General features: G+C 41.4%; 1 protein-coding gene across 4 annotated transcripts in view; it reads right to left on the bottom strand.

Annotated features, from left to right (window-relative positions):
- The window catches only part of GAK (cyclin G associated kinase), a 101,088-nt gene that overhangs the window by 19,188 nt on the left and 65,759 nt on the right, over positions 1-16,141 (bottom strand). For 2 of the 4 annotated variants that reach the window (XM_060237055.1, XM_060237056.1), the window contains exons 18-21: positions 13,975-14,054; positions 12,264-12,457; positions 11,942-12,097; positions 9,522-10,001 (exon numbers count right to left, since the gene is read on the bottom strand). In XM_060237055.1, the coding sequence (XP_060093038.1) occupies positions 9,522-10,001; positions 11,942-12,097; positions 12,264-12,457; positions 13,975-14,054 (910 nt within the window). Of the gene's footprint in view, positions 1-6,298; positions 6,467-9,521; positions 10,002-11,941; positions 12,098-12,263; positions 12,458-13,974; positions 14,055-16,141 lie in introns of all 4 variants that reach the window. The other 2 variants (XM_060237053.1, XM_060237054.1) reach the window with 2 other exon arrangements.

Below are 16,141 nucleotides of genomic sequence, written 5' to 3'. Positions count from 1 at the left end.
TCAGCAGGAGCTCAGAGGAGTACAGCTCCTGAACCTTTCTGACAGCTCTCCCTCTTCCTCCCCATCTACCTTGTCCATTGAACAGTAGGTGCAGCTGCATAACAATCCCTGAATTAGGAGAGCGGGCAGCCACGCCCTCAGCAGCCCTCATTAACCCCTAGAGAAGCCCGCACCACCCTTTCTCCATTTCTTATGTGATTTTGGGTGGCAGGTAACTTGCTGGCCTTTTGTTTGGGGAGGGGGAGGCCCAGGAGAACCCCAGGCGAGCAAGGCCTGCTTGGGCTGACTGGATCTCTAGCCAGTCCAAGCAGGCCTCACTCGCCCGGGGCTCTCCTTTCTTGCATCGGTAGAGTACCAGCTTTTGGCTGGTAGGGGGGTTGTATATGCTAATGAGCTCCATCACCTATTTTTCTACAAAACAACCCCTGCTGGTACTTATTTGCTTCTTCAGGCTTTGGGCATATAATCCAAAAGGTCTTGACTCCAAGTGAGAAACAGAGTGCTTCAAGTCCCTCCCCCACTGGCTGACTGACAAGCAAAGTGCTAAGTTCAATCTAGGCAGGTGCATCAAAACCACGTGTCCTCTGTTTGGCCACAAACTCACTCATGGCTCTGGTCTTCAAAACCTCTCCCTAGGGACAGTCTAGGAATAAACCCTTCACTTTCTTAGGGTTAAGAAGCCAAAAAGCGTACTTTCTTAAAATTAGAGAGCCTCTCCAAGCTGTCTCCCCAGGGCAGGAAGTGCTTCACAGTTACCTAGGAGGCACCACCACTATATCTGCAGAGAGCACCTGTTCAGGAGATGTCTGCATCTATTGTATGATATTTAGCTTGGATCCTACCAACACTTGACAACTAGCCCCGCCCCACACTTCATGGTAGCACTGTCCATCTTTTTTTCAAATGATAAAACTGACCAAAGGGTCAACGATATTGGAGACCTCCAACAGAAAATCAAACACATGCTTGTAGCCAACTAGAGGCTAATATTAAGAATTATTATGGCTTAAAAAATGTTATGGCTAACTATGAACTTCATGCTACCGTTAACTAGTTATTCTTTCAGGCAAGGATTAACCACAGGCCAGAGGCAGCCCCCAAAACAAGTGTGATAATTCCCTCTCACTCCCTTTCCACTAGCAGCTCTGCAAAATTTTTACTTAAGGTCAGGGCATTTTTTGCAGCAGGAACTCCTTTGCATATTAGGCCACACAACCCTGATGTAGCCAATCCTCCAAGAACTTAAAGGGCTCTTCTTACAGTGCCTACTGTAAACTCTTGGAGGATTGGCTATGGCTACATCAAGAATGTGTGGCCTAATATGCAAAGGAGTCCCTGCTACAAAGAAAGCCCTGCTTAAGGTACAATGCAAATTCACCCCCATTTGCATTCAAGGAAAAACAGCAGATTCCAATTCATAAGGAACTGGATTTTGTACAAATTCCCTAGCTGTGCCAGAATAAATATTCTTCAAAAGTAAGAAGACAACTGCAGATTTATATCCCACCCTTCTCTCTTAATCAGACTCAGAATGGCTTACAATCTCCTATATCTTCTCCCCCACAACATGAGGTGTGTGGGGCTGTGAGGGCTCTTACAGCAGCTCCCCTTTCAAAGACAACTCCCGCAATAGCTATGGCTGAGCCAAGGCCATTCCAGCAGGTGCAAGTGGAGGAGTGAGGAATCAAACCCAGTTCTCCCAGGTAAGAGTCTGCACACTTAACCACTACACCAAACTGGCTCTTCTCTCTGCTAAATATTCTTCTCTCCGCGGACTTCCGGGGTAGGAAAATGCTAAGCTGAACTGCTTCTCAGAAGGGGAGCTGGCTGGAATTTTGTTCGGGGTAGTGGAAGGCAATTTAATGCCTACTGCCTACTTTTCTCAGTCAGAGATCAGTCCAAGATATGCACAGGAAACTTTGAGGAGATTTACCTTGGCTAAAAGGGAGTCCCGGGGGGGGGGGGGCTCCTTTGAGGGGTCTCCGGAAACGAGTTGCATTTTCATCATCTGCAGAAGTTTTCAGAGTCATTTATTTGACATAAGCTCTACAGAATCCTAATCTTCTTTGATACTGCTAAACATCTAAAACTACATAAGACCGGTGTTGATCTGGATAACTACAGAAAAGGTACAGATCGCTATCTTTCATTCCGGGACTAATTAAAGTTAAACAAAATAAAATCAGAAGGTGAGAAACTGAAATCTAGAAAGCTTGGAAGAAGGAGAGAAGGGACAAAATTTGGACTTTGTAAATTTAAAGGACAGTGCTAAAAAGTGGAAAGGAATTTATTGTTTGGTCTACCTGCGGTTTTTGAGAAAAAGCCCCATCGTCATAGAATTGCAGCTCCCACAGTCAACACAGGAAATAAGTCAAGTATCGTGAGATCTCTCTACCAGCGAAAACGGGATTTGGTGGCAAGTAAAGCAGGAAGTATTGGGTGGAAAAGGGAAATCATCAAAGCAGCCAGCCTACTCTAGGACTATAATATCATAGAAAAACATCGGCGGCCATTGCAAGGAGGCTAAAGTTTAAATAAAATTTTTAAAGTGTTCGGGACATTAAAAATTGGGGAGCCGACAGAGGTGACGTCTATAAGGTAAATGCTATTGGACATTATTGTTATTAACTATTTTAGAAGCTTCTAGAGAAAAAAGAAATTTTTTTTTAAAGTGAGGCAGAAAGTTGCGACCGCCATTTCGGAGAAAATAAAAACTTTAAAAATTAATATCTGAGCCCAGGAGGCTCTGAGGACGGCGAAATTAGGCTTATTGAAGAAAGCAAGCTTCACTCTTTCAAACCTTATAGTTGAAATTTAATTGGTGAGGTCAAAATTTTCGGTGTTTTTACATGTCAGACCACAAGCAAACCCGAGCAAGGACTGCTTCACTGGAGAAAATGCAGGACCAATTAGATGCAATGGAAACCGGGATAATGAAAGGGATGAAGGAGATGATAACTGCTTCCAAAAAAGAAATTAGAAAAGATATTGAAGAGCTAAAAAAAGATATAGAAGATATCAGAAATGAGACTGTGGTAGCAAAGAAAGTGCAAGAGGTGGAAGGGAGAGTGAAAGTACATGATTCCACCTTGTTAAAAATACAAGAAAAAGTGGCAATTCATGGCAGCAAATTGATGGAGACTCAGATCCGTCTGAGACGAGTACCTGAGGATGAACAAACTGATTTGAAAGAATATATAATAAAAATAATTGCAGAATTATTGGAGGAAGATCCTGAAGGGACTAGAAATATGTATGACTATATGTATAGAGTGAATTCACTTTATGCCAAAAAAAATAATCTACCAAGAGATGTGGTTATAAGATATATGACAAAAGAAACATTATAAGAATAAAAGGGAAAATACCAAATACATGGAAGGAAGCTGTTATTTCATTGATTCCAAAAGAAGATAGAGATGTCACAAATGTAAAAAATTATAGACCAATTTCACTATTAAATAATGATTATAACATATATACAAGAATATTGGCAGAACGGCTTAAACATCATTTGATAAATTTTATTAAGGAGGATCAAGCGGGGTTTCTTCCCAAAAGGCAAATGAGAGACAATATTAGAACTGTTATAAATATCGTGGAATATTATGAAAGGCATCCAGAAAAGCAAGTTGCATTATTCTTTGCGGATGCAGAGAAAGCATTTGATAATTTAAACTGAAACTTTACGTCTGCAGTAATGGAGAAAATGGAGCTGGGGGAAAACTTTATAAGGATGATAAAAGCAATATATACTGAACAATGTGCAGGGTTATGTCTAAATGCAGATCTTACAGAAGATATGACAATTAGCAAAAGTACAAGACAAGGCTGTCCGCTTTCCCCACTGTTGTTTATAATGACTCTTAAAATCTTACTGATGCAAATCCAAGAAGACAAAGAAATAGAAGGATTAAAAGTAAAAGGATTTACTTATAAATATAGGGCATTTGCAGATGATATAATATTTATAAATGAAAATCCCATACAAGTAACACCTTTGTTGTTAGTTAAAATACAAGAATATGGAGAACTGGCGGGACTTTATATTAATAAAGAAAAATCAAAACTGCTATGTAAAAATATGCAAGTAAGCAAACAAAAGGAATTGCAGGAGCTAACGGGTTGTGAAGTTACCTCTGAGGTAAAATATTTGGGTGTGGAGATAACAATGAAGAATATTGACTTGTTTAAAAACAATTATGAGAAGCTATGGCGTAAAATAGATGAAGATATGATAAAATGGAATAAACTTAATTTGTCATTGCTTGGCAAAATAGCTGCAATTAAGATGAATATTCTGCCAAGAATAATGTATTTGTTTCAAACTATTCCGATTGTGAAAGACAGTAAACAATTTAATAAATGGCAAAGGAAAATTTCAGAGTTTGTGTGGGCTGGGAAGAAACCAAGGATCAACATGAAAATCTTAACAGAGGCAAAAGAGAGAGGAGGATTCCAATTACCAGATTTAAAATTATATCATGAAGCAGTTTGTTTAGTGTGGATAAAAGAATGGGTGATGCTGTTAAACAAAAAACTCTTAGCGTTGGAAGGTCATGGAAATAAATTTGGCTGGCACGCATATATGTACTATGGGAAAAAAAAGATGGATGGTTTTTTCTCTCACCATTATATAAGAAACAATTTGCTAAATATATGGATGAAATATAAGAAATATGGGAATGAGAGAAAACCATTATGGATAGTGCCAGCAGAAGTAATAAAAATAACAGCTGAGACGGGTGAAGAAAAGTGGTTGTCATATAATCAACTATTAAAAACACAAAGTGGCAAAATAGAATTGAAAACTGCTGAAGAGCTGAATAATAAATATGATTGGTTCCAAATGCAACAAATAAAGAGCTTGGTAGAAAATGATATTAAAACTGAAGGAATAAGAAAAGAGCAAACAGAAATAAAAGAAGTTCTGCTTGGAGACAATGAAAAATTAATTTCAAAATTATATAAATTACTCGTAAAATGGTCTACAGAAGATGAAGTAGTGAAATCTCAAATGATTAAGTGGGCAATTAATGTAAACAAAGAAATACAGATGGAAACTTGGGAATATTTGTGGAAGAATTCTATAAAGCTTTCGACGTGTCATAGTATTAAAGAGAACTGTTTTAAAACGATGTATAGATGGTGCATGACTCCTAAAAAGTTGGCAAAGATGAACAATAAGATGCCAGATAGATGTTGGAAATGTAAAAAACATGAAGGTTCTTTCTACCATATGTGGTGGACTTGTGAAAGAGCAAAAAAGTATTGGCAGATGACTCAACAAGAAATTTCTAGGATCTTGGGATACGAATTTAAGAAAGTTGCAGAGACTTTTCTGTTTGGATTACAGATGGAAACATTTCCAAAAATAATTTGGTACTTGCTTTCAGTTGCTAGGACATTGTATGTGCAGTTGTGGAAGCAAGAAAAAATACCAGAAAAATGGGATTGGATTGTAAAAGTTATGACATGGCGTAAAATGGACAAATTAACAAGAATTTTAAGAGACTATGACTTAGAAGTTTTTAAGATGGAGTGGAAAAAGTTTAGGAGATATGCAGAAAAAGAGTGGAAAATAAAAGGACACTGGACAATTTTTGATAATGATTAAGTCTTAGAAGAAAGAAGAATATTAATCTTGGTTTTTATTAGTTAAGGGTACCTTTAAATATTAGTATATTAAGTAAACAACACCGGCGGGGGTCAAGTAATGGGGGGAGGGGTGGTTAAAAAGTAATATATGGGATAGGTAAAGAAGTTATTAATGATGCAAGAAATAGATATCGTTACCATATGTTACTAAATAAAAATTGTTTTAAACAGAATATTCTTCTCTCCGCTAAATGACATTAACTTCTAATAGAACATATGCAGCTGCAAGACCACCAATCAGTTTCACTGCAAATATTAAGTTTCTGACCCTGGACCACTTTCTAGCTATTCTGGATTTGAGGTATTGCACAGCCCCCTTTTTTGGCTATTCTGCATGGATTTTTAACAATCTGGCAATGCAGTGTCCCGGGTACACAAACTCAGCCACTCTGACACCTTAAAAGAAAGCTCCAAATAGAAAAAGGTAACAACTATTAGCAAAACCCCCCAAAAACAACAACCAGCCTTACACTGTACCCTATAAGTGTGCATGGCAACACTTTGAAAATAGCAACAACAATGTTGATCTGTTAGATGCTAATCCATTTAGAGTAATCTGATGGCAGCATGTCAACCAGCTAGCAACCATGAGATGGGGGGGGGGGGGAGAGGAAGGAAACCATGCTGAATGCCCACTTACCTAAATTAAGGAAGTCTGTGCTAGAGGAAGGAGGTGGAGCACTGTGCGTGGAAGGAAACATACCCGATGCTGTTGGCGCATTTGGACTAAGGAAGTCACCAAAAAGATCTGGAGTGGTAAGACTTGGATTGTCAGGACTGGATATTGTAAAAGGGTCGAACGGGTCAGCTGAAAATAGAAAAGAGGGGAAAGGAACACACAAATATCTGTATTATCTGAGATGCTTTGAGAAGGAAAATGCCATCGACAAAAAAAGTCTTTCTAGGCTGGAAATAGAAAGTATGAGAAGGTATCACATAAAACATGCTATGATCTTTCCTTTTAAGCCAGCTCTTCTCTCTGCTATCCCTTTCTCCCCCATTAGGGATTAGCTGCTATTATACAACGTAAGGATTGCCACCAGGCACACACAGGAAGAACCGTGATCTTCTCCAAGATAATACTTCACACACGTATACATTCAGCATGCTAAGCTCCCTTGTTTCCCCACAAAGAAAGAAAAAGTTTCTAAAACTTGCCAATCATGTCAGACCTGTCATCATTCTACAAAGGAGGGGGGGGGTGGAATTCCAAGTTTCTCCTGGAAACTGCTGGAGGAGCAATTAGCAGAGTAGAAACAGTCTTCTCACCAATGGCTAATTATACTAACAGCTATGTAAAAGCCATACCATACCAGTCTGAACAGAAGGCATAGCCGATTTCCCCCCTGGAAAGACGAACTAAAGCAAGGATGAAGAAAGGCCGTGTCCGGCCAGAAGTTGTTTCGCTGACCACAGCCAAGAGGGAGCTAATTGGAGTGGCTCAAGGGACGGTATTTATACCCAGCAGGGAGTGGCGTGTGATGGCCAGCAGGGAGTCCAGCTGACACTTTACCTTGCTTCTGCCGCACTCAAGGGCACACAAAGAAAGAATCCTTGAAGTGTCAAGTATGTTCTGCCACTCTCAGATGCCTAGATTTGAGAGCCCAGGTTCAGAAAAGCACCTCGTAAGGAAGGAACCGGCCCATTTTCAGAAACGTGCATCAAGCTTTGTTGCCACTGCAAGCAAGTATCATTCCCCTCCCCCCTCCATTTTCACCATCCGTCAGGAGAACTTAATAATGAACAAGCCAGTTTCCCACCCTGGCCAAAACTCCAGGTATAACCTTGTATCTATCATCATTCAAAACAATCACAGCTCTGTTACTCTCATGTGACCTCAAGATCTATCAGCAAGCAGCATGACAACATGCCTTCCAAGGCATCTTTTGTTCTCAGAAAAGGATGGTGGTGAAGGGGAGAATACCATGCTATGACAAACCCCACCTTTGAGCCATCAAGTTTTAATGAGAAAAAAAATCCAAAAACTAAAAGGAGAGAAGGACAATTCAATATTATCCACATTGTTAGAGATTAAGAAATGTGTCTGGTCTCTGAATTGGAATGCACAGTGCGAAAGCTTTGCCTGAAGGTCACACTGCTCTGATCCTGAGTGCCCAATTGGCCTGTCTCCTAAAAACCAATTTCTAGTCATTTTTTTCAGTGGGTTCTTACTACTGCTATGATGAATCATTCAGAATTCAGGATGCACAGAAGTTCCAAGCAGTAACCTAATGACAGTGAACATAGATGCTAGCAAAAAGACATGTTATGATTTTTGACAAGACAATAAGCTCAGAGAAGTTGGGCTGCTAAAGCGCGCATGATTTGCTGGAAGGAAAGAAGGAAGGAAGGACCTTTACACGAAAGGTAACACAAACTTGGGTAAGAAACACATCAAACCCTTTTAAGGGGATGGTAATGTTCACATCAGGAATAAACATGGGATGAATTTCCTCCCACACTGACTCTCTTAAAACGCTTGACTGGCATGCCAGTTACATGCTGGCTTTCCTAATGGGAGCTGATCCAGAAGAGAAATCCTCCCCGCACAGGTTTTCAGAAACTGCAAAGCATAATCATTATCTCCTTGTCACTCCAAAATCTTTAAGACAGCTTTACTTGTCATGACTCGCTGTTCAGGAACAGAATAAATGTCTTAAAACATGGTGCAGGCAGGAGCCTAGCTTCAAGGTGACTGCTCTGGTCACATCTTGGTTCCCTTTATGGGAGTAATCAATCCAATGCCATGGTTTGAGATGCAAATACAATGAAAAGGTATTCCATTCCCAGCTTCCTCCAAGTTCACAAACAAATGGAACACATTCTAGCAGTTAGTTTTCAAAGAGGTAGAGGCAGAACAATCAGAATGTGGGATGGCCCTTCACATGAGCTCGCTGGTGTGGAAAGTATTTGATGGAAGTTGAGCTATTAAGTGGATGTTCCACGCTGAATTCGTTATGATTTTTGGTATGCAAGATGTCCAAGATCAGGACCACTAACTAACACAGTTATGGCATTGGCACAAGGCCTAGTCAGGTATTAGACATAAACAGAGATGTTCAAACAACAACTATGGAAACTATGAACTGGCAACCACACTTTCCACATGCCCAAGGCCAAACACAGAAAGCAAACTAGATTGGATATGGATTTCAACTAACTCTCCAACCTACCACTGGTCCTTCCATTCGGGGGTGTAACACAGAGTCACTGAGATCCTATATGAAGGTAAGCACACTTCAACAGAGACCTCTTCCTGCACACAAGAAGGCGGAGGCAGACAGGGCAGGTGAGAACTCAGGACTCAATCCCAAGATTCCTGCACTGACCTCCTACTCCTGAAAAGAAAGCCTGATCAAGCCACTTTAAGCAGCAATGCCATGAACTCTGACAAGTTAGCCTCGTTTTAAATGCTCACACTGAATCTGACCAAGTGTTTCTGCTGGTTATTACATCCCATAGGAATTTACCTTCATCACTAATAATGCACTTTTAGTGCTATGTAAAAGCAGGGAACCAGAAGCTCGGGACATGTGGAGGATCTGATGGCTAAACCAAGTAAAGACTGTACGCCATCAGCCACTGGACACTCTCCACTCCCAACATTCTCTGAAGCAGCCAATACACTTCCCATTTTGTTGTACCCCATGAAAGTTATTAGAAACTTGCCCAGAACAGAAAGGGATGTGGAGCTTCCTTAAGATTCTATGCCTCTGCAGAGCCAGGGCTATGTGACCTAAAAGCATTAAAAAGTTTAGCATAAGCTGCAACAGAAAAAGGACCATGTGACTTGCTAGAAGCCTTTTCAGAGAGCGTTTCTTTAGACTGACATTCCAAAAGAAAGGAAAGCCACCATTACATACCTGTAGAAGAAGTGGCTACCGTGGGAGGAGAACCTCTCTGGGAGCTTGTCGTGGGTTGAGCCTGGCCACCAAAGAAGAAATCAGTTCCTCCTCCCAGAAGGTCTGCCGTAGAGTCTTCTGCACCCTCTGATGCACCACCAACAAACAGGTCATTCAACAAGTCTGCATTGCTGGATGAGCTCTTCATCTCCGAAGGAGGCGGGAGCAGCTCTGAAGGAGCTTCCGAGTCCAGTCCAAGCAAGTCGACGCTATCTTCCACAAGTGCCTCTTCTGGCTCTGGAATGGGAGTTTCTGTTTCAAAGAGCGGCTCACTATCTTCCTTCTCCAGTGTGGGCTTCTCCCTCTCGTCGAGGGGCTTGACATCTCCAGGAAGCACCGTGAACTCCTCCTCGGAAAGGTCGCTGTCATCCCTTTCCTCCATCAGCTCAGGACTCTCTTTTGAGAAGTGATCCTCAGTTGCAGCTTCAGAACTTTTGCCTTCTGTACAGGAGACAGAATGCTGTTGAATCATTCTTGCAACAAAGTTTACTTCGATAGTTTTATATTTCCTCAGTCTGTTTTTTTTTAATAATTGAGGAATGAATGGGGGCAAAGTCTCCAACATTATTGTCCTATTGGCTGACAGCTAAGTATTTTTTACGATGAGCCCACTTCTTTCCCATTCCTCTTTTGGCGAGGGGATGGAAAGGGAAGAAGACACTACTATGGTATTCCTTGAGAGGGACACATGGTATGGAACTCTTCATGAGATGGCTGGACAGTGTTACTGATGTAACAAACACAAATTTGGGCAGACTTCGGAGGATGGTGGAAGACAGGAGGGCCTAGCGTGACTTTGTCCATGGGGTCGCAAAGAGTCTGACTTGACTGTGCAACTGAACAACAAACTTTATTTAAGGAAAACTAGGCACAGATTCTGGGCATGGAGACCAAGTAAACAGCAGCCTTTTCTCACTAAGCTACATGCCCTGAAATCATTTTTCAACCAAACAAGAAATCCATGATTTCTACCCATGAGGGGAAGTGAAAGGCTTACGGGTTTTAGTTGTCTACCAAATGAAGCCCGGGAAAATTCTGTTTAACCTACAGTGCAATCCTTTAGAGAGTTAAATTGGAGTCAATGGATTTACACTGGAGTAACTAATGTGTTAGTGTATCTGCAGCCAACCAACCTCTCTAATTGCTGCAAAAGTCAAAAGTTCATGAGCTGAGGAGCTATTGATAATTTCAGGTCCTCTGCAGTAGAACAGTTTAGTAGTCATCACAAAGATGAAACAATGGCCTACAAGCAAGGCTGGGCAGGTCCCACAGTTCTGAAGGAACAAGGAGCAGCCAACATGACCTAGAGGGCTCTTAACAGGGATTGAGGAAGATGGGAAAGGAGTTATGACCAAGTCGGAGCAAAAAGGGGTGCAGCCTTCCTTCTCATCTGAGAAGGAATATAAATATAGGAGAATAATCCATAATAATTTGATTCAGGACTGAAGCAGCAGAACAAAGTTTGAGTCCAATGGCACCTTTAAGACCAACAAAGTTTTATTCAAGGTATATGTGTTTGTGTGCAAGCACACTTCCTTCAAACACAGTGAAACAGAGTCTCTTCATCCATTACATATAGGAAGAGAGGGGGCGGGGTGGGAGATTATTTGCCAGGAAGGGTCAGAGTCAAGACAGAGACAGAAACAACATGGAAAATTACCAGCCCATACATACATGACTCCTCACTCTCTACCTATGTGTATGGACTGGTGATTTCCACTTTCTTTCTTTCTTTCTTTCTTTCTTTCTTTCTTTCTTTCTTTCTTTCTTTCTTTCTTTCTTTCTTTCTTTCTTTCTTTCTTTCTTTCTTTCTTTCTTTCTTTCTCTGTCTTAATTTCCACTTTGTCGCTGTTTCTGGCAACTAACGCCCCACCCCACCCTACCCCTTCCTATATGTAACCGTTAAGGAAATTTTGTTTCACTGTATCGGACGAAGTGTGCTTACACAGGAAAGCTTATACCTTGAATAAAACTTTGTTGGTCTCAATCTGAACTCAAACTTTTCTAATATTAAATAGACTAATGAAAGCCCTGCCCTGCCCCAAATTCCCTGGCACCATCACACAAGACTTGGGAAAATGTTCCTACTTGATGCAGGGCCCTACCAACTCAAGAGACAGAGCTGCAAAACTCAACTTTGCAGAATCTGAACTGCCTGCTGCAGAAGCCTTCAAGTTCTTGTAACACCAAAAACAGAGACCTTGGAACTAAGTTATGTAACTCGCCATAGAGATATTTATTTATACACTTCATCTGCTGTCCACCTTGTTCAGCAAGACTCAAGAAAGCTCTGTTGTAGCCAGGAAGAGCAAGGCTTGAGCTGTACAGGAGCAAAGAGAGCAGCAGTGTAGCTTTGTCAATAAATGACTATCTTCCTGTACCTTGCCAATCCAGTGTGTGGAAGAAATTCGCTTCAGTGGCACTGCTCTGGGGAGAGTCCGGCTCTGCAGGCGCACTGTCCGAAGATGGTTCTGACTTGGACGTTTCAGCTTCATACTGGGCAGTGGACCCGGGTTGCCTAGGCAGTTCTGGCTTACCTAAGAAATGAAAAATGCACACCTAAGAAACTTAGAAATGGCACTTCTATAGAACATCCAACCCTACACAAGGCAGTAATTTTTTAAAAGGGACATGAGAGCCCTATGCTTTCACACACACATACTGAAGCAGAAAACCCCTGAAAGTGATTTTTGTTCTTTTTACCAAATTTCGTCAAGATCTCTTGCTGTTCCTCTCGGCTGGAGAAAAGGATCTTGGGATTCAAACCCTTGATGTTCAAGTTATCCCAGGGGGTTCGTTCGGTGCTGGGCCTATCCCGAGGCTCTACTTCAACTTCTAGGTTCACTTGAAACAAGTCGGGATATTTCTCTTGGATATCACATGCATCCAGATCATACCTGCAGCGATCATGATATGCAATTAGACAAGTCAATGTTTTGTTTTGTTTTAAAGGTCAACTGGATCTGGCTGGCCTGTGCAAGCTCTAAATTACATATTCGGCTAGCCTGCCTGAAGATTCCTAGCATTATGACATACAGGTCCAAACAATTAGACTATTTAGCATAAACATACTAATTGAAACATCTCACCATTTTTCATTTTTGTGGAAACTTAGTTCAATTAAAAAAGACAAAGCAACGTGTTACTAAACTGTGGGTTACGCTATTATGGGCTCTGGCCAGGAGCTTCAAGGTTTGCAGAAATCCCAAGGAAATGATATGTAAAATCCAGGTTTGCTTATAAGGAGATTTTAATAAAGCATCAGGACTTTCAGAAGATGCATGCTAAGCTTCCATCAGCTGGGTCTCGAGCATGCACACGCACAGCAAAACTTGCCAGAATCCGAGACCACACACATAACTAAAACTAGGCATTTTATACCCTAAATGCTGGCTACCAGTCAAATCATTTAGCTATGCCAAACTCTTGGATGAGTCAGGCCATCTTGCACTTGGCATCTAGTGGGGGAATAAACTACTCAGGCTTTGAAGATAAGCTCTGCTAACAAGCATGAGAGAGAGATAATGAGAGAAGAAAGTTCCCCTGGGAGCAGCTACACACCGTCTTTCCATAAGACTCAGGGCAACTAAGCACCAGCATGTAGCAACGATGGGCACCTAGGTCATACAACAACACACCAAGTACACCTATTGTTGGAAGGAAATGCTGCTGCAATTGATGGGATGTGATTCCAAGAAGGCAATTTTAAAAAATGGGGGGCGGGCTGCAGGTTTCAGACAGAAAGGTTTGGTAACTACTACTTAGCATATTACTATATTTAAAAAGAATTACAATTCATTGGCAAGAGGGTATCTGGGGCACTCGCAGGCCAGTGCAGATCCTGCATTAAGGCTCCAAGGATGGAGGGAGACTCCCTTGCTTTCTCCCTCCTATTGCAGCCCAAACAGACTCTTAAAATATTGCTTAGGGTGGGAGGAGATGGGGACTTCCGAGAACAGCATGAGTGAAGCATTCATTTGGTAAAGACAGACCCTTTGGGAGCCTACTAGGTCATATGCTCCCTCCCACTACCACCTTCCCTCTTACATGCAGACTCAGTTTGGTGTAGTGGTTAAGTGTGCAGACTCTTATCTGGGAGAGCCGGGTTTGATTCCCCACTCCTCCACTTGCACCTGCTGGAATGGCCATAGCTCTCGCAGAGTTGTTCTTGAAAGGGAAGCTTCTGGGTGAGCTCTCTCAGCCCCACCCACCTCACAGGCTGTCTGTTGGGGGGGGGGGGGATAAAGGAGATTGTGAGCCACTCTGAGTCTCTGAGATTTGGAGTGGAAGGCAGGATATAAATCCAATATCATCATCGTCGTTGTATCTGGCTCAGCATTACACAATCCAACATGTTTGAGTCACTGCAAAAAGAGTTGAGAAAATGTGCCTGGAAATAGTTTTAGTGACATACTTGGCGAATTTTACAGTGGTAGCATTTCGAGGTACGAATCCTGTATGGAACTGGATCTGGAACATCTTCATTGATGCCATCTTGAAAAATGAAAACAGGACATATATACTAAGAGGAGCACTGAAAAAAATGATCATTTTCCAGCAAACAAATTATGCACCTTGTTACTATCTTTGTCTGACTTCTGCTGTGACAATGAGCAACTTCAGGGGAGGGAAATGTTTCCTCACAGCAACTTATCATTGTGACTAAATACTTAAAGTTAACATTATGACAATTCTGCACTACCCAAGGGCCCCTGGTGGCTTACAAATGATAAACGTACCATTCAAAGCAACAGCCAACAACTTAAATGACATTCAGCGCCATAGAACCCACAGCTCTGTGCAGCTGAATACAAAAGAAGTCTAAATGCAATATTTTAAGAATAAAGTGGTGCAGAAAGAAAATTTACAGGTTTCAGAGCCAACTTAAAACTTCAGCACTTGTGCTGTGGATAGAATACTTGATAAAACTGGTATGTAGCTGAGCATTCTATGAAGGGAGTGACCGATACGGATTGCCACCAAGGCACGGACTCATCTTTAAATGAGAAACCAAAGACTTTCTGCTTCTAAAGATTTGTTCCTCCATTGCTCCATCTACAGGTCACCATATGTGGCATGATATATTCTGGGCTTTTTTTGTAGCAGGAGCTCCTTTGCATATTAGGCCACACACCCCTCATGTAGCCAATCCTCCTGGAGCTTACAGTAGGCCCTGTAAGCTCTTGGAAGATTGGCTACATCAGGGGTGTGTGGCCTAATACGCAAAGGAGTTCCTGCTACAAAAAAAAAAAGCCCTGGATATACTGTTAGGCACTTTCACAGTGACTTAGTGGTAGAGCCTCTGCTTTGCACGCAGTTTTCAGATTCAGTTCCAGGCATCTCCAGTTAAAGGGATCAGGTTAAAGGTGATGAGAAAGATCTCTCCTCTGAGGCTGCTGTCAGTCAGAACAGACAAGGCTCACCTGAACAGACCAATAGTCTGACTCAGTATTAGGCAACTTCATGGACTCACTGCAGGCAACATGATAACATAGCATTAATTTTTTAAAAAATCCTCATTGGGTCAGCGGCGACTCATCAAATCTTATGTTTCAATCCCAACGGCAGTCTTACATGCTTAATAAAAAACTACAAATGCCCAATAAAGGTTTCAGTGAATTGAAATTGAATAAAAAAAAACTAGTCGTTACCTTTAAGAATCCTTAATGATTCAACTGAGTTACTGGAGCATTACAGAGAGGGCTTAAGCATTCTACACCTGCCAAGAACGAGAGTCCATGCAAGAGAGAAGTCACTAGGAACATACAATAAACACTACCCTGAGGTAATAGTGACAAAATAACTATGTAATGTCAAGTGTGCCTTTGTAATTAGATACTCTGATACAGTAAGTCCCTAATGAAATAAAAAACACCTTCTGTTGCTATACAAAGTCCAATATGATTCCATCCCTGGCAGAAGTTGCGATGGCATGTCTTTGGTGCCACTGCAAGTTCTGCCAGAGATGGAATCATATTGGACTTTGTATTGCAAAAGAAGGTGTTGTTTATTTAATTAGGGACTTATTGTATCAGTGTATCTATTTGTAAAGGCACACTTGACATTACATAGTTATTTTGTCTCTATAACCTCAGGGTTGTGTTTATTGTAAGAATGAGAGTCCAGCAAAATAAATGCATTAACAGACTTCTGCAAGGCAAGCAAAAGACCAGCCTGGAGCAGAGAAAAAGTGCCCAGTAACAAGAAAAGAAGGCAAGTAGGAAAGACAATTTGGAGGGCTACTGGACAAGAAACCAAGAAAGCTGTGTGCATGTATGGGTACTTTCTCTAAAGCTATTTTTTAAAGAGAAAAAAGTACCCATTTGTTGTCATTCATCTCAAAATGAACACAAATGGCAAACATCCAACCATATCTGACTGCCTGGTTAACTCATATTCAAACAAGTTCAGATTCAGAAGAGATATGAAACTGACAGATACAAGGCAACTCTGAAAAAGATACGAAACTGAAAGCAAAGCTTTTCCAATCGGTGCGGTCAGAAATTGGTGGGAATTGCTGTGGGACCAAGCATTAGTTTGGTCATAACCAGCCTCGAGAAATGAGAACCTGTACAAGGAGA

This window comes from Heteronotia binoei, chromosome 4, assembly GCF_032191835.1.
Source record: "Heteronotia binoei isolate CCM8104 ecotype False Entrance Well chromosome 4, APGP_CSIRO_Hbin_v1, whole genome shotgun sequence".
NCBI lineage: Eukaryota > Metazoa > Chordata > Lepidosauria > Squamata > Gekkonidae > Heteronotia > Heteronotia binoei.
This window is presented reverse-complemented; position numbering and strand designations above follow the sequence as displayed.